This window comes from Podarcis muralis, chromosome 7, assembly GCF_964188315.1.
Source record: "Podarcis muralis chromosome 7, rPodMur119.hap1.1, whole genome shotgun sequence".
Classification (NCBI taxonomy): domain Eukaryota; kingdom Metazoa; phylum Chordata; class Lepidosauria; order Squamata; family Lacertidae; genus Podarcis; species Podarcis muralis.
The window spans coordinates 61,319,531-61,347,411 of NC_135661.1; the positions used below are offsets into that span (position 1 = coordinate 61,319,531).

A 27,881-nucleotide genomic window follows, 5' to 3' on the forward strand; every position below is an offset into this window, starting at 1 on the left:
AAAATTTAACACCACCACTTCTGAAAGGTATTTTTTAAAAAATGCAGGAGGAGAGAGCTCCACAGCTGCATCAGCATCATCACCCCAAATTCAGACTTGAAACCTCTAGGTCTCTGAGCTGGTGAACTCCTCTGTGGGCATCATGTGGAGTCTCAGAGAGGAGGTGGGAGGCCAGCAACTTGCGCCCACAAACTCAAGATTTCCATGGTTGTCCCACCAGGTTGCATATATCTGGATGAAAAAGCTACACTTCACTGAAAGAGCAACTTTCAATGTGGAAATCAAAACAAACAAACAAAATCCAATCCTGCCCAAGTAATAACATATCACTGGAAAAATGGCAAACAAATATAATGTGGTATATTTGAATAAAGCACTCTCCACACTCCTCAGCCACCAAGTGAAAGTTCTTACACTTTTTTCAAAGTGAAGGTAAAAGCGTTTGCATTTGTACATGGGAGGAAAAGAGCACAATCCTTCTCAAAGATGGCTGTAGCCCATTCACGCATATGGTTCATATGGAAACCACATATGCAAGGGGAAAGTGTCATAGGATCATACCAGCAAGCCACACACTTTACATGCTAGTCATGCCACTGAATGGTCATGCATTCAGTGTGAATGTCAAAGGCTCCTATTGCATGAGACCCCTCCCACATTGCTGCCAAACACAAGGGCATGGCTGGCACTCATGTCAACCTGCAGGGGGCACAGGGAGTGGGCACATTCTGCCCCCTCCTCGCAAGGAAGAACAGAGTGAGGGAAGCAGGCAAAGAAAACACCAGGGCCTGCTTTAGCTGACCCCCACCTGGGGAAAACTGTACATTATATTTTATTTATTGTAGTGTTTTAAAATTGTCAAGCGCCTTGGGTTCCTTGGTAGAAAGGTGGTATATAAATGCAGCAAACAAATAAATACATACAATTCCACTCCCTGCTTTATGCATTTGACCCCCAAGAGGCTTTGTCAAATTCTTTTTACTATTCTCCCTACACTACGTTGCATTAAACCTCCACCTAGTATGAACCTGTACTAAAAAAAATATTATTAAAAACCATGTAATGATTGAATAATGTAATTAATGCAAAGAACAAAGGGTTGTTAAGTGACACACATCATTAGTTAAAGCAGCCATTCAAGTAAACTACATTTTAACAAGTCTGACCCTAATTAAATAGCTAATTACATTGTAGTACACTGTGGACCATAACCTTGTTGCAGAGACACAAGTTTCTGGAGTCCAAGAATTATTTATGTATTCTTTCCTCCCCCTACGTTTCCACTCTCTTCTTTGCCCTAGTTTCGATTTTGCTCTTAGTTAAAAATTGAAAATTATTTAATGAGTCATTAAATAACAAGAGACCTCCTAGAAAATATAGATAAATGGATGGTATAAAGCCCACCTTTCAAAAGTCACTGAAAACAAGTAGCAAAAAAACATGAGATGTGGTGAGATCTGCTGAGCAGTTTTCAATGGGCCCAGCTATTAAGGCTTGTCAATAGTCATTATGGGTCACTTTACTTCAGACTAGTTGGCTGGCTATTGACAACCAAGGATAAGATTTCAGCTTAACAGATCTGCTGGTGTGTGTGTCCATGCATGTGCATATCCTCACAATTCCATATCTAGGAATATTTCCACAAACCACAATCTGCTAGGGCCAAGTGACCCTCCAGATAGTGCTGGAATCCAGCCCCTATCAACCAAAATCAGTATGGCCAATGGGCAGTGATGATAGGAGTTGGAGTCCTACAACATCTGGAAGGTCAAAGGTTCCCCACTCCTGTTTTAGGGCTACACAATTTGCTAGCCTTTGAACACAGGAGGTAGCTTACATGGAGTTAGACCACTGGTCTTTGTCTGACCATTGTTCGGTGGCTCTCCCAAGGTCTCAGGTGGAGAGAAGATTCCCAGCACCAACCACTTGGAGTTATTCTAACTAGAGATATTCAGGATTGAACCTGGGACATTTTATATACAATGCATTCCTATTAATGAGTTGTCATCAGCATTTTTACTGTCTCAAGGTATATCTGTGTATCTGACTGCAAGAGAGGGTGATTATAACACTTAACATTAAAAATTTTAGTCCAGTAATGTAACCCATCAGAAGAAATGCCCAAGGTCTCCATGTGGGAGATTTCTCTCTAGATCACCCTGCCACCCACATCTTCAACACACACACACAATTTGCTTTTCTGACACACTCTAAACTCGTTCAGCTGTATTTTCTGCAATTGCTGCGGATTCTGGTGACAGCACTCAAATGCTAAAAGGAATTGATTTGTTTTCCACCTTCTCTCTCTCTCTTCCCCCTCATGTGCCTGACAAGAGAAGCCCACAGGACTGTAAGAAATATCCTCAGCTATTTAAACACAGGGAAGATATCAGTCATCAGTTGTGGAACAACTTCTCATACTAATAGCAACAAGCTGAGTGGTAACAAGTGAGCATAGCTGCACTTTTTCAAAATCCATCAATACAAGTTCTGGCCAGTCATCTGATTCTCAGGAACAAGGACAGTGAGGATTAGGGGAGGGCCTTGGAACACATCCAGGGAAAAGTTTCCCGTGCTGTCTGCTAGTTGTCAGGAAAGCCAAAGGGTCCCAACAAAAGATGACCACATCTTCTTCTTGTAATCCTTCATGTTCCTTACATGGGGTACAACTCTCCACACATCACACTTCATACTAAACTAGAGGTGAGGAACTTGTGGCCATCCAGATGTCGCTGGACTCCCATCAGCCAGCAAGGTCAAAGATGGGACTTGTAGTCCACTAACATCCGGAGGGCTACAGCCCTACAGCCCCCACCCGACATTAAACATACAATATGACAAAAGTCAATGGAGAGGGTCTTTCCATTCATCTGCCTGGCCCAACTGCCATCTGGACCATTCTCCCTCTTGGATCAACAGCAGCCAGCCACGCAAGAAAAGAGCTCTTTCCTTGGTCTGCTTGGACAGGCTATCCCTCAGTGAGGGCTTATTCTAATTTACCATTTGTCCTGTTCTTTCCAGGCACAGGTTCTTACTTTAAAACTCCATGTCAGAGTGCTTTAGTGTTTTTTAGCTTAATCTACTGTAGTGGCAGGGACACGGGTGGCACTGTAGGTTAAACCACAGAGCCTAGGACTTGCCAATCAGAAGGTCGGTGGTTCGAATCCCTGCGACGGGGTGAGTTCCCGTTGCTCGGTCCTTGCTCCTGCCAACCTAGCAGTTCAAAAGCACATCAAAGTGCAAGTAGATCAATAGGTACCGCTCTGGCGGGAAGGTAAACGGTGTTTCCGTGCGTGGCTCTGGTTCGCCAGAAGCGGCTTAGTCATGCTGGCCACATGACCCAAAAGCTGTACGCCGGCTCCCTTGGCCAATAAAGCGAGATGAGCACCGCAACCCCAGAGTCGGTCACGACTGGACCTAATGGTCAGGAGTCTACCTTTACCTTTACTGTAGTGGCAGTAGCAATGCCCCTGAAACCTGTGGGTGGCCAGTGACTGGATCTTTCTCTCTCTTTTGAAAAGTGGGTCCTGTAAATGCTCAATATCCCCCCCCCCCTCTCTCTGGGGCCTGTATATGCTCTCTCTCCCTCTTTCTCTCATCCACACCAGAACTGGAGAAAAAGCACTCAACCTTTCTGCAACCACTCTACTAGAACAAAAAGAGATGCCCAAGTTCGACAAGTTCTGAATGTGGAGGGAGATATAAACACAAGGGAGCAGAGGCTACTTCAGAAATAGGAGTAGGGGAACCAGGGATACACCAAACATTCTTTATTAAACCCTTTAACAGCCTGGTGTTCTCCAGATGTTTTCAGCTACAACTCTCATCATCAGAGCCAACACAGCTGTATTTGTTGGGGCTGATGGGAGTTGTAGTCCAAAACATCTGAAGAGCACCAGCTTCATGAATTTTACTTTATAACCCTGCCTTGATCTAATAACTACTACAATCCTGGAGCTGATTCAGACTATTGTTCCATTTACACTGACTAGCAACAACTCTCCAGGGTTTCTGACAGCCCTATCTGGAGATGCCAGGCATTGAATTTGAAGACCTCTGCATTCAAAACAGATATTGTACCGCTGATAGGCATGCAAGGAGGCAGTGGTTTCCATCAGGGCCCAGGTTCATCACCACACTATTTCCATTCTGCTACAGTTTGGTTTCTACTAAAATCTACATTATTTGTATCACTCACTGCTATGGTTAACACCTATGCAATTAGTAACATAATAGTTGTGTAATTAACTCATTTCAATAGAAGGGATACATCAAAAACAATGCAGAAAATAATGCAATTATTTGTGTAATATTTATGTACTAAAAACTAACAAAAATGAATAATGTTCATATTCAGTAGTATGATTTTTCATTCCTGATCTCAGATGAACAAACAAATTGCAGGGATTTCTGTTTCTGATGGAATTCTCTGACATCTCGAACCACTGAGATACAACCCTTCTACTGATCAAGTATTTGTTCTGCACAAGACAATTTAGACCCATACAGTTGGGGCTGCATATACTCAATGCAATTCTGAGACCAGTGTCCATTTGCATAATTTTCCCTATATTGTGCAATTCATGGTGTATATTTTTACAGAATTCACTTTCCTTTTGTTAGTCATAGGCAAGGGGAAGGAACTATCACAGCAAGCTATAGCAGAGGAAGAAATTGGACTGCTGGCTCTGGAAAAATGTCAGCTCCACCAGAGTCCTCCATCAACTGTCATCTGGTGCAACCATTCCACTAGGCTATAAGAACATAAGAGCCTATTGGATCAGGCTAATGGATGAGGTTACTGCTAGGTGGATTTGTAGCTGGTTGACTGACCCAAGCCAAAGAGTGCTCACTAATGGTACCTCATCATTTTTTGGGGAAAGAGATAAATGGGCTGCCACAGGGTACTGTCCTGGGCCAGTTGTTGTTCTACATCTTTATAAATTACTTGGATGAAAAAAACTGAGGGGTTGTTCATCAAATTTGCAGATGACACCAAACTGGGAGGGGTAATAATGCCACAGAAGACAGAATCAGGATTCAAGATGACCTTAACAGATCGGAAAACTGGGCCAAAACTAACAAAATGAATTTCAATAGGGACAGATGTAAGGTTCTACACTTAGGTAGGAATAAACAGCTGTACAATTATAAGATGAAGGAAAACTGGCTTGCAAGTAGTACATGGGAAACGGATCGAGGGGTCTTAGTAGACCACAAGCTTAACATGAGTCGAGTGTGATGCAGCAGCAAAAATACCTAATGCTTTTCTAAGCTGCATCAACAAGAGTCTAATGTTCAGCTGAAGGGAAGTAATAGTACCACTCTATTCTGCTTTGGTCAGACCACACCTGGAGTAGTGTGTCCAGTTCGTGGCACCACAACTTAAGAAGGATATTGACAAGCTAGAACACGTGCAAAGGAGGGCAACCAAGATTATTAAGAGTCTGGAAACCAAGTCTTATGAAGAATGGTTGAGGCAGTTGGGTATGTTTAGCCTGGAAAAAAGGAGACTGAGAAGAGATATGATAGCCATCTTCAAATATCTTGAGGGCTGTCACGTGGAGGATGGAGCAAGCTTATTTTCTCCTGCTCTGGAGGTTAGGACACAAACCAATTGCTTCAAGCTACAAGAAATAAGATTCTGACTAAACATCATGTATTACTTTCTAAGGGTAAAAGCTGTTTGACAGTGGAACAGTCTCCCGAGGGAGGTTGTGGACTATCCTTCATTGGAGGTTTTTAAGCAAAAGCCATCTGCCATGGATGCTTTAGTTGAGATTACTGCAATGCAGGGGGTTGAAAGAGATGACCTTTGGGGTAACTTCCAACTCTACAATTTTATGATTTTGTGAATGCTCCATCTAGCCCAGCCCCCTGTGCTCACAGTGATCATCCAGACCCCCATGGGAAACCCACAGACAGGACCTGAGCACAACTGTCCACCAGCAGTTTCTAGCAACTGGTACTCAGAAGCATTACTGCCTCTGACCACAGAGGCAGAGCATAGCCATCACGGCTAACAGCCATTGGTAGCCTGTCTCCCAGGAAAGAGAGGGATATGGAAATGACTGCAGTCCCCCCCCCCTAGGCTCCACTGAGAAACCAGCAACTTTCAAACCCTCCTCTCCTTGAAATCTTTTCAAACCAGCTGGTCATTACAAGAACTCTGCATGTAGGAGCCTGTGTGCAAATTTGCTCCTTGATCTTCTTTCCTTTTATATTGTGATATTTTATATTATAAGTGAAGGCAGGACTGTCTTATGGTTGAGTATCTGCTGATACCGCTATCAGGTTCTCTAAATTAACTGTGGTATGTAAATCACTTTAATATTTTTTTTATATATAAAAAATCTGTAAGCTGCTCTGGGGGCCCTTTTTCAGGGTAAAGTGCTATAAATACATAATGAATACACAGGGAACCATAACCCCACTGGTTCAAAAAAATGGGCATCCCTTTTCAGCTATGTTGCTGGTTTCTGACTGGCTGAATCTCTATTGATTTACTGTCTGTGGGTAAGGAATTTCCTGACTGATAGGCCGCAGACAGTGAGAATGGGACCTTACTATTCTTCTACTCTAGTATTAAGCACAGGAGCCCCTCAGGGATGTGTGCTAAGTCCCTTTCTCTATTCCCTGTACACATTTGATTGCACCCCACTGTATAAGTCCAACACAATCATCAAATTTGCGGATGATACAACAGTGGTGGGGCTCATTAGTGAGAACGATGAGACTGCTTATAGGAAAGAAGTACAGGGGTTAATTCAATGGTGTAAAGAAAACAATCTTATGCTTAACACCAAAAAAACCAAAGAACTCATAATTGACTTTAGGAGAAAGAAAAGTGTATTTTTACAATTGCACATAAATGGCGAGGAGGTGGAGAGGGTTGGTAGTTTTAAATACCTGGGCATTTATATCTCTGAGGACCTCTCATGGACTGCAAATATTAATATGGTTGCGAGGAAGGTGCAGGGGAGGTTGTATTTCCTGAGAATGCTCAGGGGACTGAATCTATCTCAGCACCTACTTCTGTCCTATTATCACAGTACCATCGAGAGTGTCTTAACCTATAGTATATTATCGTGGTATGGGAGCAGCTCTGAAACGGATAAAAAAGCTTTACAGAGAATAATTAAAATTGCCCAGAATGTTATTGGGCTCCAACTACCAACCCTGGATGAGATCTTCACGTCTCGCACTTTGAAGAAGTCACACAATATCCTGAGAGATCCCACCCATCCTGCTCACAACTTCTTTGAACTGTTGCCTTCGGGCAGAAGATATAGGACAATGAAAACACGAACCACACGCCTTCTGAATAGTTTCTATCCAAGAGCTCTGATTGCACTAAATAATGATCTCAGGGCCAGCTGCAAGGAATAGCAAGCAGGGAGTAGGAAGGAATGAGATAGGTTTTAGGTTATGTTATGCCTTTAATAGGTTATGTTATATTCTGGATTATGTTATGTTTTTATAGATTATGTCTGAATAGGATGAGAGTGTTGGAGATACGTGCAAATGTGTATGTGAACCCGGTCTTTGGGTGGGTGTTTGATTTTCGTTGTTGTGTATACTGTGTATATACGGACAATGACAATAAATTTATCTATCTTACTTAAATAGAGTTCTAATTTTCAGGGTGGGCCACAACAACAAGTAAGAATAAATGACACAACAAAAGTTTTCATGCATATATTCACACTGTCTGCAAGTTCTATAAATGCTTCCAGGTTAGATTTATTCATTTAAGTACCATTTCCTTACATTTATATCCCACCATTTTTCCATCATGGAACCCAAGGCAGCATTCATGATGTTCCCAAGCATTTCCCCCTCTGGGGACTAACTAGACTCAGGCTTGTTTAGCTTGAGTGCCTTCAGACCATTTGCTGGGACCCAAGGCTAGATGTTAAAGGTCTGTCTGAACAGCCAGACAGAAACTCTAGACCTTGTTGCATCCCACCTCCCTGTTGCCAACTGAAGGCCTTCTTGACCTGTGTATTGCCATACCTGCATCACGTTACAAAGCAACACACCTTTCCTTGGTTGCATTAGCTCAGCCTTTACCAACCTGGTGCCCTCCAGATGTTTTGGACTACAACCCTCATCAGCCCCAGCCAGCATGGCTGTATTTTGTTGTAGCAGCTGCAGCCCAAAACATCAGGTGGGCAGCAGATTGGGGAAGACAGCATTAGCTGGGTTGTCCCATGGCTGACCCTGTAGCTACATTTTAGCCATTTAGTTTGGAACATGATTGCCTCGCCCTACTTTCATATGCCTCTCACCTGCTGCTGATGCAACTTCCTGCCCTTTACCAGGTTTGCTGCTGAATTATGAGCCCAACTTTGCAAACACGCTGCTCAAAAAGGGCACACACCCAATCCCCTCCCCCAGCAATGCATCCGCAAGACCTACCTTGGCTGGATTGACTGCTGTTATCACCCACACGCAGTAGGCATTGTTATCGTACTGGACAGGATAGTTTGGAGATGTGATAATGCCGCTGGGGCCTCGGAGGTACGTATCACACATCCTAGCTGTGGGGGTGGGGGGAAAGGAAAACAAAAAGCAAGGAGTATGTGTGGAGGGAATATTTAAGCTTGGGATGGCCCCTTTGTTAAGAGGCCAGGAATGCACAGGCAACGAATTAGGTCTCATATTTTATCTGCTGTTTCCTCATCCCACCCCACCACTCTGCTTTCCACCCACCAAGTCATAGAATAACAAAAGGAACAAACTGAAAAAGCACCTGAAGATCATCTGCTCCCAGCCCACACATCACAAGACCACCAAGCTGAATGCATCCCACTAGTCATGTATGGAAATACACAAGGGCTCAGCTTCTGCTGCCTGCCTTTGACTCCGTAAAGGGGATGGGATTATCAAGCACCTGGCAGATTTCAATGCAAGGCTGGTGGCCTGTGTTGATTGCAGACTGTGCCAACCTGGTACCCTCCAGATATTTCGGGTTATTATTACTATTAATTAAATTTATATACCGCCCTTCATCCAAGGATCGCAGAGCTTTTACGGTATAAAAGCACAAATGTATAGCATAGTAACAAACCAAACAATAACCCCCCTGAGTTTAAAAGGCCATAGATTGTTTCATTAGCCAAAGGCCTGTGAGAAGAGGAATGCTTTTGCCTGTCACCTAAAGATATGCAATGAAGGTGCCAGGTGGGCCTCCTTGGGGAGAGTATGCCACAAATGGGTCCATTGGTCCATCTAGCCCAGCACTTTGTCAACTATGTGCCCTCCTGATGTGTTGAATCACAACTCTCACCTGCCTCAACCAGCCCAGATATATGGTGCCAGGACTGATGGGAGTTGTAGTCCAAAACACCTGGAAGGCCCCATGCTGGAGAAGCTGGGCCTATTCCAATGGGTGCCAGCTCTCCATTGTCCTTCCAAGCCAGACTGTTTGAAATCATTTTACTCAGAGGTGCCAGTGGATCAAACCTTCTGCATATGAATTATGTGCTAGCCAACCTGAGGGCTATCCCCAACTTTCCACCTTTACAGTAGTACTAGAACACAGTGGCAGGGATGCCACATTGAGCCAAGTGCAGGAGTGATTCCTTCAAAATCTGACCCAAACATTGCAACTAGCTGATTCCAGAGTTCCTTTCCCAGTTCCCTATAACTCCCATCAGCTGGTTTATTGGATCACAGCTTGTGTGGGCCTAGGCTACTGTAAACAGGTTGCCCAAAGGCAGGATCATCCCACATTTTGGATCTTGAATGCACAGAGTAATCACACAAGTACAGTAGCAGAAAGGGGGGCGGGATATTAACTCAATAATAATAGCAGGGGGGAAAACCCCTCCCTAACACAAAATTAACAAACCAAAACTGTACTTATGGGGAAGGGGTGTTTATAAAGCTGAGTGTTTTTGTCTTTTGCTTCCACAAATCTAATCTACAGACCTGTACCCATTTACCTGAGAGTAAGCTCCATCAAATTTTATTCGATTTACTTCTGAGTAGACATGATGAGGACTGCCCTGTGCATTTTTTAAATAGATTTTTTTTAATTAAAAAAATGTTCAAGTGTTGGTTTGTAAGACTTGAGTTATACAAAACAATCAAAGAAGCAAAACATACCTTAAAGTCTTGTGGCCGAATTCGAAGGCAATGACATTATAAATTATTTACCCTTCATTGTTCATTTACAAACTCTAGCTCCACCACCAATGAGAGCTGGAAACTTATTTTATAGTTCTTGTTTTTACAAGAAGAAAAATGAAATAAAAATGAAATAAAGCTGGGATTAAAAAGATGCAGAGCACCCTACAAGATTGTGCATTCAACTCCGCACTTATGAAACTGAGAAGGTGGTTTGGCATAGATATCTCAAGGTGCAATCAATTTATTTCAAAAAAGAGCAGGGAGAAGAGGCCATACCTGGCAGCTAAGCAGACTATTGGCAACACTATCAAATTTGTTTTGCAGTATGGCTTCCTGATAGAGAGCGAGGTGGGCTTTAACTTCCTTCACCCACGCTCAGCCTGAAGGCCTAATCAAATCCCAGCACTGTAAATATTTAATAGAAGGCAGTCAAATTAAGTTTGGCTTTTCCACAGGTTCTGGGATGATGGAGAATATATCAGAAGAACACTTTGGATGAAAGAGAGGAGAAAAAGGCAAGATTTAAGAAGAAAAGGTGGACACAAAGTGCCTTTCTCTGGGTTCATGGGGAAATCCATAAGTTTGGATGCCAGTATCAAAATTCATTTCAGATTAGGATTCAGATTCATGAAAGGCTCAGTTTTAGACCTTAAATGCTCTGAACACCACTTTGGGAGGCAACATACGAGGAATCTCTTATAAGTGTCTTTTAGATCTGAGCAGGAACAGAGGAAGCTGCCTGATATCAATTCAGACCATTGGTCCTTCCAGCTCAGCATTGTCTACACTGACTGACAGAACCTGCTCAGGGTTACAGACAGGAATCTCTCCCAGACCTACTTGGAGCTGCTGCGGATTGAAGTTGAATTGACTTAAATTTGGGACTTTCTGTGTGCTCTACCACTGAACTACGTCCCTTCACCAAACTATTAAGCTGCATTATTCTGAAACAGACCAGTGGCTAGAAGTAACACTTTTGTTTCAGATAGAAGTCTTTCCCAGCTCTACCTGGAGATGCCAAGGGACTGGACCTGGGACTTTCTCCATGCAAATTGTGTGCCACATCACTGAGATAAATCCCTTCTCTGAAGCAATTCCTGGAAGCCTATTGTGCTATCTTTACTTTTGCCCCAACCAAACAAATCAAGTGCTGCACACACACTAAATTGGATCCATCCTCAAAATACTAATAATATTTACTCTTGTAAATAATAATGACTATTTGTTGCTAGTGGTAATAATAAAAGCAGTTTTGAAGAATCTATTAAATTTACACAGATTTTTTTCTAAATGAAAGGAAAGCACAGGTTCTGCCCTCATGCTCACATCACAGATGACACAAGGGCGACGTAATATGAGGGTGATACAAAAGAAGAAATGACCACAGAGGAGATGCCTGAGCAAAGAAGAGTGTCTTCAGCAGCTGTTTGAATACAGAGACAGATGGAGATGTCTGTATGTCAGGAGCCAAGACATCCCACAGGAATGGTTCATTTAGCAAAAAAAAGATGGAGATAGGAGACAGAGGAAGACATCTCAGGCATGGCGTGGGGAAGAAGGGACTGAATGCAGAAGGACAGAGCGGGAGAAGCAAAAAGAGAAAATGAGGAACAAGAGAACTGGCTACATGCATTTAAAGTATGATGATATTACTCTAAATAGTCATGCCCCCTCCCCAAACAATTATGGGAGCTGTAGTTTGTTCAGAACACTGACAGTTGCTAGGAGACCCATTCCTTTCACACAACAACATTTCTCATAGTGCCTTAACAATAGATCCCTCTTCCCAGAGAACTTAACAAACGACAGCTCCCAGAATTCTTTGGCAAAGTCCTGACTGTTTAACATGGTATCATAGCACTTTTAATATATGGCAAGAATGTGGCCAATGTGAAGCAAGGGACAAAAGGTAGGTGCCTGTGTGTATTTAAGAAAAAAATGAATGTCAAATGAAAAGGGCATCCAGTGAGTGAAAAGTAAATATATCTAACTGGGAAATGGGCAGGGCAGGGGAAAGATGTTATGGCATATTTGAGAACACACCTATGCACATGGCGTTCACCCAGGGAGTTTGGCCATGGGGGAAGCGAGTCATCAGATCCAGTTTCTGCAAAATTTGGGGTTAAGGGGTCAAGACCTAGAAAGTATACTGCAGTGTCTAAGATGTTTAAAAGATCCCCAAGAAGTATTCACTCAAAGTGTGCAGGAGGGGCACAAGCATACCCCTAAATGTGAAGGGATCCAAAGTGTATACAGGTTTATTTGCACAGGATCTCCTCTGGATAAGCCAGATCCCTGGCTAATCTGCTTTCTCACTTGACCAGAGGAGCTCATACAAGCAAACATCTGTCTCTACGTAGTCTCTTCAAACTGATGTCCTCCCATCAGATGTCAAGCGAATAATAGGCAACCCTGTTTAGGGAAGGTTTTAATGGTTGATGCTTTATCGTATTTTTAATATTCTGTTGGAAGCCGCCCAGAGTGGCTGGGGAAACCCAGCCTGATGGATGGGGCATGTATAAGTAAGTAAGTAAGTAAGTAAGTAAGTAAGTAAGTAAGTTCTGTCAGATTTGGGGCCATGCGGAATAGACAGTGAATGCAATTTGACTGCCCCCTCCCCAGTGTAGTCAGTGAACACATGGGGAGGTGTTGCTTGAACTTCCCTAGTCTAGCAGAGCCACTAGGGTGAAAGGGGTTCTGCCCCACCAACCCCCTAGCAATCTCCTATCTGCTTGCCTTCTTCCTTCCAACCAGTCAGAGAGTGGCTCTACCTGTCATTGCCTTTGGCTCTACAATGGACACTAGCCACCATTGATCAGAGCCCTTCTAGCTGGTCAGACTTGCATTTTTATAGCACTCAGGGTGTTCCACAGTATGTACTGTTATGGGCAATCATTCTCAAGAGCCTTCCTCACTGGTCCCCTGTAGTTCCCCTGCCCCAAATGGCTAAAGTAGGTCTTTGGAAGCCCTGATGAATACCCAGCCAACGTTCCTTAGGTCCCCAGTTGAGCATCCGCTATGACCATGAGGTACTTATAGACCAAGATCTTTCAAGGACAGGCAACTCCATGACTCCAAACTCACTTCTTAATACAATTCATCAAAAAGGCAAGGCTTCAACATTTGAAAGTTATTTTTTAAAAAATAAAAAACCTAACAAACCCAAAATACAGTATAAAAAAATAGTTACAGGGATAAGAAAAGTCTAAATTTTAAAAGGAGGAAGGAGTTTGTGACTGTATATAAAATTAATGATTAACATTGTCACAATGGCACTGGCAAGTCCTCCCTTATTTCAAATGAAAGGTTGCTATAGAATTCATTTGCAGAGTCAGATATTTATGCCAAATATCCTCTTATGTTGATTTAATTCATCCACACTTCAGGGAATTAGCCGGGATTTTGCAGTGCCAAGCAAGTACCAAGAAAAAAAAAGGAAAGAGCAGAAATGCACAAGCTGTGCAGTGATGGTTCAAAAAGACTTGTGACGGAGAGATCCCTATTGACTAAATACTACAGCAGATAGAGAAGGAGACAGGACTCTCAACTTCCGTCTCCAGGACATCTCTGGCACAAACTCGCCTCTTCTCTTTCCTTCTTGAATGTCTTGTAAGCCCAGAGGAATACCTTGTATGTGCCCCGTGGGGCACAGAAATCTCCAGTACACCATACACCCTCTCCTTCCAATTACTTAGGGCTATTCCACACTTCCATTTGTCCCATGCCTAGAAAGCATGGATCAGAGAGGCTTTCCTTTCTAGGCATGGGTCTGAGGGTTTTCTCAATTGTTCCAATGGTTTCCCGAGGAAAACCCACTTTTAACACTGAATTGGAAAACAAACATCAATCTGCAGGAAAAAACACGATAGGTGTTTGTTCCGATTCAGCAGTAAACAACAGGTTTCTCCAGGAGAAAGTGCAAGGCAAGCAGAAGTGTGGACGAGCCCTTGGAGTCCCTATTTGGTGATGACATTAAGAGCTTAACCACATTTCCTGGGGGAAAATGTTCTTTAGCATTCAGTCGGAGCAAACAGCAATTCAGGTTTCCCCTAGTTTGCCATTTGTTCCGATCTATCACTAAAGAGTGAATTTTCCCTTAGAAAGGAGCGGGGCAAGAGGAAAACTGCTTGGACCCATGCTTTCAAGGAGTGGAATTGTGGACAAGCCCTAAGTGTTATTAGCACTGATCCTCTGGCATATGTCCACCCCCCCCCATTGATTGCCTATGCCAGGGGTGGCTAACCTGTGGTCTTCCAGATGTTGCTGAACTACAACTTCACTCCACCCCCCCTTGACCATTGGCTGTTGCAGGCTGGGACTGATGGGAGTTGGAGTCTGACAACATCTGGAAGGTCACAGTTTAATCACCCTTAGTTTATGTTCATTACATGTACTGTTTCTTTAGAAATAAAGGTAGTGGACTCTCCTGCATTGGAGGCTGCTAAAGAGAGGTTGGGTGGTCCTCTGTCATTCCTGCAGTCTGTGATTCCTGCATTGCAATGGGTTGGATTCCATGAAATAAATAAGTAAATAAAAATATTAACCTCAAGTAAGTTTCCCTGTTACGTTCAGTAAACATGACACGTGGCAGTTCTGTGTAGGCTAGTCAGTATAGCATCACCATGGCAACATGGGATGCTCAAAATGCACTTTTAAACATCTATGGAAAACCCCCATTAACCAGCGACTGTCACCTTTCCTTGCTTTTAGCCTAAGCATAAAGGATTTCGGAGATCACACCTGTTTGGATCTTGAAGGACACTCTGACCCCACCATCCCAATTCCTGCTGATTTGGGACACTCAAACACTTAGAAAATGGGCATCGGTGCCTAATGTTGCTCACACCTGTCCCAGCCAAAGAGGTAAGTTTGACAGCTGGAGGAAGAACTCAGTGACTGCACCTCTTTAGCTGAGCCCACCTTACAATTAGAGAAACGTGTGTTTAGAAGATTAAACAAGGAGAAGCAATTAAACCATTCCCAGCCCCACTGCAGGCTACACATGCTGCAGGATTAATGGGCCAACCAAGGCTCTCAGCAAGGATGTTATTGGATGCTACCCTGAAAAGAGACCCCTACCGAGTGAACTTGATACAGTTCACAGCATCATATTTCCCCCCCTTCCCTGCTTATAATGAACCCCCAAGAAGGTGGAAATTGAAACCAATTTCCTGCCCAATTTGGAGTGTTTGGCACTGCACAGTTACTTGCCTCACCTCTACAAACTGGCCTCTGGTCACTCCAGGCTGCTATCATACCACTTAGCTTCTTACAGGTGATGCTTTTGGAACCTTGCAAATCGTAGCCTTCGTTGCAAGTGAACTGGATGCTGGATCCTAACCTGAAAGATAGAAATGGCGTTGCTTTCAGCTTCTGGGAAAACAGATCAGCAATAAGAACTAAAAGCTGTTCTTCGTGCATTCTGGTTTCCAGTCAGGAAGTCACTGCGGCAGCTGACTGGCCGTTTATCTATTTATTTGCTCCTCAACATCCAGACTTTCTAAGCAGAGTATTTAATTATAAAAAAGCATACAAATAATAAGAACAATTTAAGAAGTCTGCTGAAATATGGAAGTTTTTGTAAAGTGCCTGAAATTCAGGAGGGAGTTCAGAAAGGAGTCCACAGGACTGGGCCCACAATATTGAATGCATGGCTTGTGGTAGCTACAAGCTATGCCTTTGGGCCAAGGGAGACTACTAATAGAGACTGCCACTTGGAGCTCATGAGTGCAGCTGATCCCTGCCAAAAGTGGACCATGAAGACAGCACTGACCAAATGATTGGTGGTGACTTTACAGGTGGCTTGGATAAGCAGGGATCTTCCTTTGCACTGGCGCTTGAACTCAAGCTGCACTGCAAAGGAAAAATGGGTCACCTGACATCATTGTGATGTCAGGTGACTGACAGGTGGTTGGCCCCATCCTACTGTCCGAGTGGCTTGCCAGGGGAGACAGAGCTAAGGATCTGGTCTGCCAGTCAAATCCTGCCCCCCATCCCCTGCTCTATGATATATATCAACTTTTTTATTATTCTAAGGTTTATTTGCGATTCCACCAGGGAAATTTCAAAGGGGCATTTTCAACACAAATTAAATAGAGTGGTACCTTGGTTTACAACCATAATCTGTTCCTGAGGACCGTTTGTAAACCCAAACGGGTTGTAACCCAAGGCGTGCTTTTGCAAATGGGGCCGCCAAAAAAAAATTGTTAGTAATCCCCCAAAAATGTTGTAATCCAAAAAAAGGTTGCAAACTGGGACACACACTTCCGGGTTTGATGTGTTTGTAATCCAAAACGTATGCAAACCAAGACATATGCAAACCAAGGTACCACTGTACCTGCACTTTTTAACCTGCCCCAAATATCAGCATAGCATATGGTGTGTGTTGGCAACTGGCACTTCATTGACACAGCAATCAGCTCACCACATCCTAAGTACTTATTTTCTGGTTCAATGGGGAGACAATGTCATTGATGGAACAGGGAGAAGCCTCTGTTGAGGTCCTGGAGAGCAGCTGGTCTGAGTGTGCATCTTACGTTTGATGTAGCATATAGATTGCAGCTTATAGTGTCTCCGAATACTCTTAGATGGGATTGTGTGTTCACTCCCTCCCTGCCCCATCATATCCCTCAGTGGACATCATTATTTCTTTGGTTCTGACCCAGATTCCAGGAGAATATGGACAGAGGCTTGGGGTGAAAATTGAAAGGCATTTTTAGAGAACAAATCAGGACTTGGCAGAGAAGTTAGATTAAATATTGATCCACCCCCCCCCACACACCCTTCACACACACAATGTGAAGAGCTTGACTGGCTTATTTTAAGCCAAAGGGAAGAGATGGCAATGCAGCAATGGGAAGCCACTCATGCCATTCAAACAACCTCATGGGGTAGTCTCCCCCAACATGGTATCCTTCAGATGTTTTGCCTGTGCTGGCTGGGGCCAAAACATCTGGAGGGCACCAGGCTGGAGAAGACCATCAAAGGGGTTGGTTCACACATACACATTTGTAACTTGACAACTACTGGTGCCAGCCACTTGTCTGGATTGAGAAGCACTTTGCTTGGGTTGGGATGAAAGCTCTGACTGATTGTGGTATTTGATCTGCGATTGTTAAATCCATGCAGCTTTTCAATTTACACAAGGACAGACATTGGCACTTTATATTTTAGCCACTAGGTAACCTGAATTCCTGATGACTGCACAGCTAATTTTTCCCAGGCCACAAACACTCAGGCTGCTTCACACATTCTCATGCACATTAAAAAGGTAAAGGTAAAGGCACCCCTGACCATTAGGTCCAGTCGTGACCGACTCTGGGGTTGCTGCGCTCATCTCGCTTTATTGGCCGAGGGAGCCGGCGTACAGCTTCCGGGTCATGTGGCCAGCATGACTAAGCCGCTTCTGGTGAACCAGAGCAGAGCTCGGAAACGCCATTAACCTTCCCGCCAGAATGGTACCTATTTATCTACTTGCACTTTGTCATGCTTTCGAACTGCTAGGTTAGCAGGAGCAGGGACCGAGCAATGGGAGCTCACCCTGTTGCAGGGATTCGAACCACCAACCTTCTGATCGGCAAGCCCTAGGGTCTGTGGTTTAACCCACAGTGCCACCTTTACCTTTACCTTTTTAATGTGCATAAGAATGTGTGAAACAGCCTGAGTTTTTGTGGCCTGGGGAATATTAGCTGTGCAGTCATCAGGAATTCAGGTGTGTGAGAGTGACTTGGGCTGTGTGCTCATCATTCACGTAATCTCCTGCCCAAAGGATCATGGGAACTGTAGTTTACCCCTTGCAGAACCATAATTCACAGCACCCTTAACAAACTACAGCTCCCAGGATTCTTTTTTTGCTGGGGTGCTTTTAACTATATGGTGTGTATGCAGCTGTGGGTTCAAATCCCAAAATCAACCCTTCACTGAGGGCTTCTACATACAGGAATAACTCCTTTTCAAGGGACACTGAAACAAAAGGGTAGAAGGGGGGAAGGAGAAGCATGATTTCAAAAAGAAGTGATAATTACATGATATGGGATAACTCTCTGTAAACAGTTGTGGCCATACTAAAAAATTTACATAGAAACTACTATCTCTAGGGACACATCCAGTCTGTAGGAAACTTTAGCACAGAACCCACTGTGGTGACTTGTCAGTATTTCACTTTCTTTTTCCTCACCATGTTGAGAGAGAGAGGCCCCATTCACACGTTACTCATGTGCCTGGGCTAGACATGTTGAGATGCCCACTATTCACTATTACTATTCACTATTACTTTCTGCAACAACCACGTGTGTTGTGCACAGTGAAATTTCAACATGGAAGTATCTGCTGGAGGTCATAAGGAGGGTGTTGGTGTAATGTGAACAACAGGCTAAATTACACAGTGCTTGGTCTCATGTACTGAGGGGCACATCCCCCATGTCTGAATGTTCTGAGATGCACTGGGTTACCATAGCAACACCAGTCTCTAGGGCGTTTCCTTTCTCATGTCCTCTGTCCTATTTGCTGTCAGGTTCTGAATCTGTGAGAGTCAGAGGAAGAGGCTGTGGGTTTTACACAGCAGCGTTAGCTAGCATGGTGGTACTGTTAGTGGACCTGTACATAAGTATCTTTACTTCAAAGACCAGAATACTGTAACTGCATATAGTATATTAGCTTTGTTTTGTACCTGGAGACAATAAACACATTGTTACTTTGAACTGGGTGGGAGAGGAGTTTTTCCCTTAACTGGAGACTCTGGAAGAAGCTGTTCTTCTGGGAGCAGGAAATCTCTGCAGACCCTTCTGATACATCACACGGGTTGAGGTGTGGTGGACTAACAACTGGCTTCCACAAGACACTAGCATAGGAACATCTGGTAGTGTAGGTCTCCTGATTTTGCAAAGCCCCTGCAGGTGTTATAATTTCACTACCAGCAAGTGCACATGACATGTGGTTGTTGGAGAAAGGAGTAGGGACCTTGGGGGTGATGCTAAAAGCACAACCCTGCTTACCTGTGGACATGGCAAGACCCTAAACACAACACAGGGATCTTGTTACACCAGCCTTTGCCAACCTGGTGTCCTTTAGATGTTTTGGACCATAACTTCTGCAACTACGATAGGAGTTGCAGTCCAAAACATCTGGGGGGCATCAGAAAGTTCCCCACGCCCTGCAGCAAATCACCAGGATAGCATTTGAGCTTGGTTTTCATTTAGTCATTTAGTCGTGTCCGACTCTACGTGACCCCATGGACCAGAGCATGCCAGGCACTCCTGTCTTCAGCATTTGAGCTAAGACATCCATTCCAAGAAAGGGACCCAGGAGGAGTGTTCTTCAATTTGGGGTCCACAATCCCAGATTCTGAGGTGCCCATTTCAAATGTCAGAGCCCCAACCAGCTCAGGGCTTGGTAGAGCGATCTATAGCTGGGACTACTGTGGAACGTAATCCATAGGGAGTAAACAACTGTGCGTTCTGAAGGCAAACAAGCAAACCCATAAGTGGACAGATGAGAGGATGCTTGGGACAAATCACATGAAGAACTATAATGCACTGGTTTTCACACTCTGTTCTACAGAATGCTGTTAGGAATTGACCAATGAGATGATCATTGACAGTGGACAGCTCCCAGAAAACTACAACCTAACACTACCACTCATCTGCTGCAATGTCCTGTAGGGTGCAGGAGTGTGTTGCCACATTCTAGAGTGCACTTGCATTTTGAAGTGAGGGAAACCTGGGGCACTCAAAAAAGAAAATTCTCTCAAATTTTCTCAGCTTTCTCAGACTCTCAGTCCCGCCCTACCCCCCCCCCCCCATATTCAGTTCACTCCACTTATACACCAGTTAAGGATGTATTTTTTAATCAGCTCATATATGCATTTTTGTGCACATTTTGCCTAATACACATTTGCCCATTTTTACAAAGGTTCCCCTAGTATTATGATTTTTGTGCTTTTTATTCACTAATGTACATATTTCAGTACACACTTTCATTACACACATTTTAACAACACTTTTAAAATAACACAGAATCCAGAAAATAGCTACGTTTTCATTTGTGTACTGGTTTGGGAAGTACAAACTATGCAGGTTAACATAAAAAATTGAACCAAACTAATTTATCCCCCAGCTTTATAACAGACCTCACCTATCCTGAAGACCTTCACCCTATGGGGCTGGCCTTGAACATATCCCAAAGTCCTCTGCACCTCACAGAGGCCATTTAGCAGACACAGCAATGTGGAAAGACTCATCAGAGAGTTTGAAAAGTGATGGAGTGGAAGGAAAACAAATATAACATTTCTCCTGTGACATTCCCAAGCAATTAAGAGAGCTGTGTGGATTGGTGGGGCCTGGGTGTGGGCTGAGACACACCACATATCTGATTGTAGGTGCCTACACATCCGACCTATGGATTCAAGCTAGTGTGGTCCCCATGTCGAGCTGCAATCCTAAGCAGTTTCTTGAAAGTAACTGCAGATGAGATCAACCATGCTTGCACTTGAAGGAAACATGGCTGCAATGAGGTTGCAAGGCTCAATTCAGATTGGAAGAGGTCACCATGTTAATAATAGTGTAGAATCTCATCCCATCATGAAATAGCACATTCTTGGGTTACCTTAATCACTTTCTCAACAGATCCATCTGTGAATCACTCCTTATGGAATAATCCACTTTGTCCAACTGAATGAGCTTTGTTTTCCACCCATTTCGCATGGGCAGCTAATAACAGAAATATTGTGTGTGTGTGTGCAGAAAAAGAACATTACGAAGTATGTTGTTGACTCCTTAAGAACAAAAGAAGAGTCCTGCTGGATCAGCCCAAATGTTCTCACACAGTTGCCAACCAGCCCTATAACCACTTACAATTCTTCTCAGCTAGCTTCAGAGGGATATTGCCTCCAACCATGTGAGAAGAACATAGCCACTGTGACTAGTAACCATTCACAGATTTTTCCTCCGTGAATTTAAAGCCATGCAAGTTTGTGGCCATCACGACATCTTATGGAAGCTAATTTTTTTACTTTTAACTATGTGCTGTGTGAAGAAGTCCTGGATCCCCCAGCATTCAGCTTCATAGGATGTCCATGAATTATATAGTCTTATGAGAGTGCGTGGGGATTCTCTTCAACATTCATATACATCTTGATCATGTTCTCTTACTCACTTTTTTCTAACAGGTCCCAATTATTGTAACTTTTCCTCAAAGGGGAGTTGCTCCAGCCCCTTGATATTTTTGAATGTTCTTTTCTGAGTTCCTCCCCAGCTCTACAATATCATTTGTGAAGTGAGTTAACCAGAAATGTACACAGTATTCCAACGGTGGTCACACTACAGATTTGTTTAATGGCATTATGATAGTGACAATTTCATTTTCAATCCCTTTCCTAATTAACCCTGGCATACAATTTTTACCCTTTTGATAGCTGCATCTTCTTTATGCTCTCTACTGCGGTCTCCTGTCATAAGCCCCATGGTTATGGCAGACCCAGACAGAAGAGAAGAAGGACCAAGAGACAGCAGATGGGAGTTCCTTGTAACTCTAGACAACCGGGGAGGGGAGCAGAGATGCCTGCTCTTGCCACCCACCCTCATGTGGAGTACAGAGACTTATTAGGCAGCAAGGGAGGACTTTACCAGCCAGAGGGAGGAACTGAAGAAGAGTTGAATGTAAAGGGTCAGGGTATTATGCCCGGTGCTGCTTTTATAAGTGGGATCAGCTGTGCTCACCCAGGAGGAATGGGCAGGCGCATGCATGGAAGCACCATAGGGTGAAGGTCTTATGAGTGAGCAAGCCCTACCTCAATTTTGAAAGCTTGGAGGGAGGGGCACGTCAAACTGTTGGGACATCTCCGTGGCTTCTGTTTGGTTCTGAATCTCTCGCCTTGCTCATGTACTCTGAACTCTTGACTCCTGGACCTTGTGCTTGCTGCTGAACCTATATGCTTACCACAAGCTTGGCATTATTGAAACTCTTTGATGGCCCAAATAGATTTTAAAAGAACAAGGAGCTTCTTATTGATCTTATCGTAGCTAGGTGGAGAAAAGGTGGGAAAATATTTAATCTCCCCCCCCCCCCCCTGTAGTTGCTAGCTAGAAATTTTGTATTTTGTAAAAAGGTAACAAAAGGGGAAGAAAGTACCTAAATATTCAAGCACTGCTTTTGACAGTTTGTTAAGTTTATATTAATTGTGTTGTCATGTTTACATTGCACCTTGGATTGCAATATGGCATCTGGATCCTATTTATCTCTGTAAGTGGGTGGGTGTTTGAGTTTTTGGGTAGTTTTCTTTTTTCTTTTTGGTAGTAATGTCTTATCATTATTTATTATTATTTGTTGAATTTATATACCAGGAGGTCTCAGGATGGTTCACAAAACAATCTTATGACAGTGTCAAGGTTTTCTCTTTTGTAATATGTAAAAACCTAATAAAGGACTTTAAGGGGGTGGGGAAACTTGAATAAAAATCTCTTCTTACTTTGACATTAGTGCCACGGTCATTGTGTTCTGGGACAGGAGCTAGACATCTCCCAACATCTCATTTTTAGGTCAATCACTGCCAGTACACACTCCATACTGTTTCCAACACCAGCCAGCTAATTTCTCTCAGGAAAAGCTGGGCACAAAGGCAACAGCATTCCCTAGCCATGCCCTTGCCCATTGCAACTGATATTCAAAGCAAACTGCCTCTTCTTGTAAGGATTCTACGTAATAATTATGCTTAATGGCTGTCAGTAAAACTCCCCTCCACAAATTTGTCTAACTCCTTTTTAAAAGCCTTCTAGACCATATCTGTAACCACCCTTGCAGCAGCTAATTACAGAAGCTAACTGTGCATAGGGTGAAGAAGCTTCTACCTCTGATCTGCTCTGAACAGACCTTCAAAGAATCAAGAGCAGTACTTTGCTGAAACATCTGCAGGGCCTGATGAAGACTGAAGCACACATGCACATGCACACACCAGTGGAGTTGGGGGACAGATAAACAAATTCTTACCTGAAATCATTGCCTATCCTTTTGCCTTGGTCTGGAATCCCAGGGTCCGGACACATGTTATGTCCCTGGGACACACCAACCTGTGTTACTACAAAGCAAAAAACAGCATATACAGAGATAGAATAGAAGACAGAATCATTAAAAAAAAAAAGTCAACTCTGTTGGTGAATGTGAAGAGAAAATGGAAAATTACAAGTTGGAATGCATTTAATTTGTATGTTTTCCCTTTTTTAAAAAAGCAGCAAAATCTTTACATGTCTACTAAGGGAATAAGTGCGATGGAAATACTTAATTTAGCTCAGTCTATGCAGCAGCCTCTGGGATCCACCCATCGCTGCCCCCCACCCTGATGCGGAGCATGTTTTTGCCTATCTCTCACGCGCATACACACAAGTTAAAGGGCACATTTCCAGAACCAGCTATTTAAAAGGACACCTGTGGAATGATTCAGAATATCTGTAAAAAGCCCACCATCACTAAGACACAGATGTGAATGAAAAAGACACAGCTAAATAAATAAATAAATAATGAATAAATAAGTTGTATAGTGTGACATCAAAAGCGTGCAGAGATATGAAGGGAGAAGAGGTCAGAAGCTGGTTGCAGTGTTCCAAAGTTGGTGATTTAGTTTGAATGTGGGGCAATCTGCAACAGAGCAAGCCTCTTCCTATTAGCAGAAGATAAAGAAAAGTCAACTGGACCAAGATTAACTCCATCCCACCCACTGCAGTCTTGCACTCTTGCCCACAAACACACACAGCAGGGATCAAACCAGGATGAAATGAGATTCAGAGAAAATATGTTGGTCTTTCAACTGTACACCAGCTTCTTTTTTTAAAAAACAAACAAACCCCAAAGTAATAAACAAAGAAACAAATAGTTTCTACTGCATAAATGTCATGCATCTTCATCATCATTGGTTTATTTCCTCCAACCCTTCTGTTATTTGATGCAGCTTAATTTTCTGACATTGCACTGGGTGGGTGGGTGGGTGAAGAAGAATGTGAAAGTTCTTTAGCAATGAATGGAAAAGCCACAGAGCATGAAAAAATGTATAAGGATGCCCAGTTCCCACTGCTGAGTGGCTAACTAAATCATATACACACACAACTATACTATGTGTCCATTGGTCTTAGCAGATCCCCAAAGATCACTGTAGAAGACTGGGTGCCAATGGTCATAACAATGATGAAAAGTACAGGTAGATCAATTTTGCACATAGAACTGAGGTATGCCACACAGTGAGCCCTCAACAGGGAGCCTTGGTCAATGTTGGCCTTGGGACAACAGTACTTGGCAAGATACATAGGCTTGTAACCACATATGTTTCTGACAGGCTGTGCCTGCACTCAGAACCAGACAAGATCTCTTTAGAGGACAGCCATATCACAGATCCCAGCAAATAGTGAGACTGGGAGTGGTTGGGATCAGGTCATCCTTAGAATGACACTAAGGTCACAAAACATTTCTTTATCTATCTATCTATCTATCTATCTATCTATCTATCTATCATCTATCTATCTATCTATCATCTATCTACTATCATCTATCTATCATCTATCATCTATCTATCTATCATCTATCTATCTCATCTCTTTATATCATCTATCTATCATCTATCTATCTATCTATCTATCTATCATCTATCTATCTATCATCATCTATCATCTATCTATCATCATCTATCTATCTATCATCTATCTATCTATCTATCTATCTATCTATCTATCTATCTATCTATCTATCTATCTATCTATCATCTATCTATCTATCATCTATCTATCATCTATCTATCATCTATCTATCTATCTATCATCTATCTATCTATCTATCTATCTATCATCTATCTATCATCTATCTATCAATCATCTATCAATCATCTATCTATCATCTATCATCTATCTATCTATCTATCTATCTATCTATCTATCTATCATCTATCATCTATCATCTATCTATCATCTATCTATCATCTCACTTCCAGGTTTTTAATCCCAGCAACATTTGGGAAACTCCATCCCATTGTGTTCAAAACTGTGCCTCAATGTCTCTGACTTCCAGTAACTCTGCTGGTACTGATAGATAGCTCCCACCTTGACTGCCACACCCTGACTTTCAATTTTGCTGACTTGGATGAACTGCTTTCCTGACTCAGCCTAGAAGACCTTGACACATTCACACATTTCACTTTGAGGGGTGCACAATGTTTTCTGAATGCACACTAGTAATGATGATGATGATGATGATCATGGTGTGTGGAGCAACCCTCAGTTGCTATAGTGGGATAAAGATTGGAGCAGTATTATCAGCATTCATCCTTGTATATTGTCAGTGCATTTGTATTCTCAGAAACAAGACGCAAGCCCCATGAGCACACATATGAAAAAAGTCCTCAACAACTCAATGCAATCTTTTTTTTTTTTTTAAAAAAAGGTAACATCCCTTTATGGCTGATATTCTAGAAGAGTGTTTATTTTGCCTCTTTCTTCAATTCTATAATAGGAGGCTAACCCCCACCACCTCCCTTAGCAAACCCTATCATCCATCCTCCCCAATTTCTGCCTTTGGGGCGCAGATCCATCACTCAATCTTGAAACTCTTGAAGGAGGATTCTTCAGTTCTGTGCTTGCCCACACAGACATTTCCCTAAGGAACGAACCATTCATACAATCAACCTTCAGGTCGTCCTATGAACCACAACATTTTATGAACCCAGTATCACCTCTCTGGGCCTTCTTTTCAAGCACATTGCATGGAAGGCCCAGTCCACAAACCATTTCTGTATACATGAACCAAAACAATTGCTACAGAAGATGAAAGGCAAACTTGGAATGCCACATCCATATACAAGGATGGGCTCATCATCCAGGTGGGAGACAATTTCCTTGCAGCTACCACATATGGACGCAACACTTTTTTCTGTGGAAGCACCATAACCATCAGCTATATTATTTAGAAGCCACTGATCACATGCTTGGTCCACCTATTTGGTTCCAGTCACCAACCTTTCTTAGGCCCATGGGCACATTTAGATTTTTGAGTGAGTGTTGTGGGTGCCACCCTCTCTGGCCACTGCCTTTTCTCCCCTCCCTGTATCAGCCACCCCCCAAAAAAGAGAGAATGCATGCAGATACACATTTAGCTTTTCCAGGGAATTTGGGCAAAAGCCAGATTCAGTAGAATTTATCTGAGCCTTCAAAAGCACATAGATCTGAAAGAGAAAGTGGGAAAGAGCAGCACTCTTCCAACTTCCTCCTTCAACTCCATGTACCTTATAAAGGAGGAAAAAGTAACCATCTTCACCACCTTATGACCAATGTGGCAGTGCAGGAGGGCGCAATCTAGAGGCTCTGTGGGCATTTGAGTAAGATCCCAAGGTCTTGTGATGGTGAAGCATTAATAGTAATTAATAGCAATAATAGCAATAATAGCAATAATAGTAGTAGTAATAATAATAATAATAATAATAATAATAATAATAATAATAATTGTAATAATAATTCTCTCCATCTCCTCTGGACCCCTGTTGAGTTAGCAGCAACTTATTGAACTCTTTAATTCCCACTTGGCTCAACTTATTGAGCATTTTAATCACTTGGCTCAGATCCAGTTCCTATGCTGGATGCTAGTCACGGTCACAGAGCACATTGGTTCCTGGGAACCAATAAGTGGTTTTAAGGATGGTTGGAAATCAAGGCAGTCAAGACACCATGGCTCTGTTTGCATGTCACATTAAATCATAGTTAAAATAAACTATGGCATAATGTGAATGCAGAGTGTGCTGGTGCCTTGCTCCTAAATTGTGGATGCTTTGCTCCTTCTCAGCTCCCACTGCTGCTGCCATGCTGTCAGGAAACAAGCCATGCTTTGTTTTCTTCAAACAAACCATGAGTGATAAGTCTAGAACAAGCTTTGGTTATCACTCATGGTTTGTTTAGGAGCAAGTGTGGTTTAGTGGTTAAGAGTGTTGGACTAGGACCTGGGAGACTAGGGTTCTAGTCCCTACCTGACCATGAAGTTCACTGGGTCACCTTGGGCCAGTCACAGCCTAACCTACCTCACAGGGTCATTGTGAGGATAAAATGGAGGGGAGAGAACTGTGTACACCATAGTTGAGCTCCTTGGAGAAAAGATGGGATATGACTGTAATAATAAATAAACTAAATAGAGAGCAAACAAGCCAGAAGCCTAGGTTCAGAAGTCAGACTATGAGCTGGGATAGCTCAGTCGGTAGAGCATGAGACCCTTGTTCTCAGGGTTGTGGGTTCAAGACACACATTGGGTGAAAGATTCCTGCACTGCAGGGGATTGGAGTGGATGACCCTCAGAAAGAAGGGAAAGCAGCCTTCAGGCTGGAAAAGGGTTCCCCACCCTGCCTAGACCAGTGTTTCCTAACCTTGTGCCTCCAGATGTTTTTGGCCTACAACTCCCATCATCCCTGACTAGCAAGACCAGTGGCAAGGGATGATGGGAATTGTAGGCCAAAAACAGCTGGAGGCACAAGGTTGGGAAACACTGGCCTAGACACTGACGTGTATCTTGTCCTTGCCTCTTGGACCAACCATCTGTGTCAGCCTGAAGGACAATCCAAAGTGCATGCAGATGGGGTGGCTGGAGGTGTCTTCTCCTTCTAGATCCTAGCTAGCCAATCTCTCCTCTGCAAAATAAATAAATACAATTTGCCAATTCACAGTTCTGTGTTAAATGTATCCAATTATGGTTTCATTGTTTGCTGTGATAATTTACTTCAGCTACTCAAAGGC

General features: G+C 43.0%; 1 protein-coding gene across 2 annotated transcripts in view; it reads right to left on the reverse strand.

Annotated features, from left to right (window-relative positions):
* The window catches only part of CSMD2 (CUB and Sushi multiple domains 2), a 477,324-nt gene that overhangs the window by 202,266 nt on the left and 247,177 nt on the right, over positions 1–27,881 (reverse strand). The window contains exons 8-10 of one of the 2 annotated variants that reach the window (XM_028738980.2): positions 23,119–23,206; positions 15,354–15,478; positions 8,422–8,543 (exon numbers count right to left, since the gene is read on the reverse strand). The exons of the other annotated variant lie outside the window; for it this stretch is intronic. Coding sequence (XP_028594813.2) covers positions 8,422–8,543; positions 15,354–15,478; positions 23,119–23,206 — 335 coding nt within the window. The remainder of the gene's footprint in view (positions 1–8,421; positions 8,544–15,353; positions 15,479–23,118; positions 23,207–27,881) is intronic. 2 annotated transcript variants of the gene reach the window in all.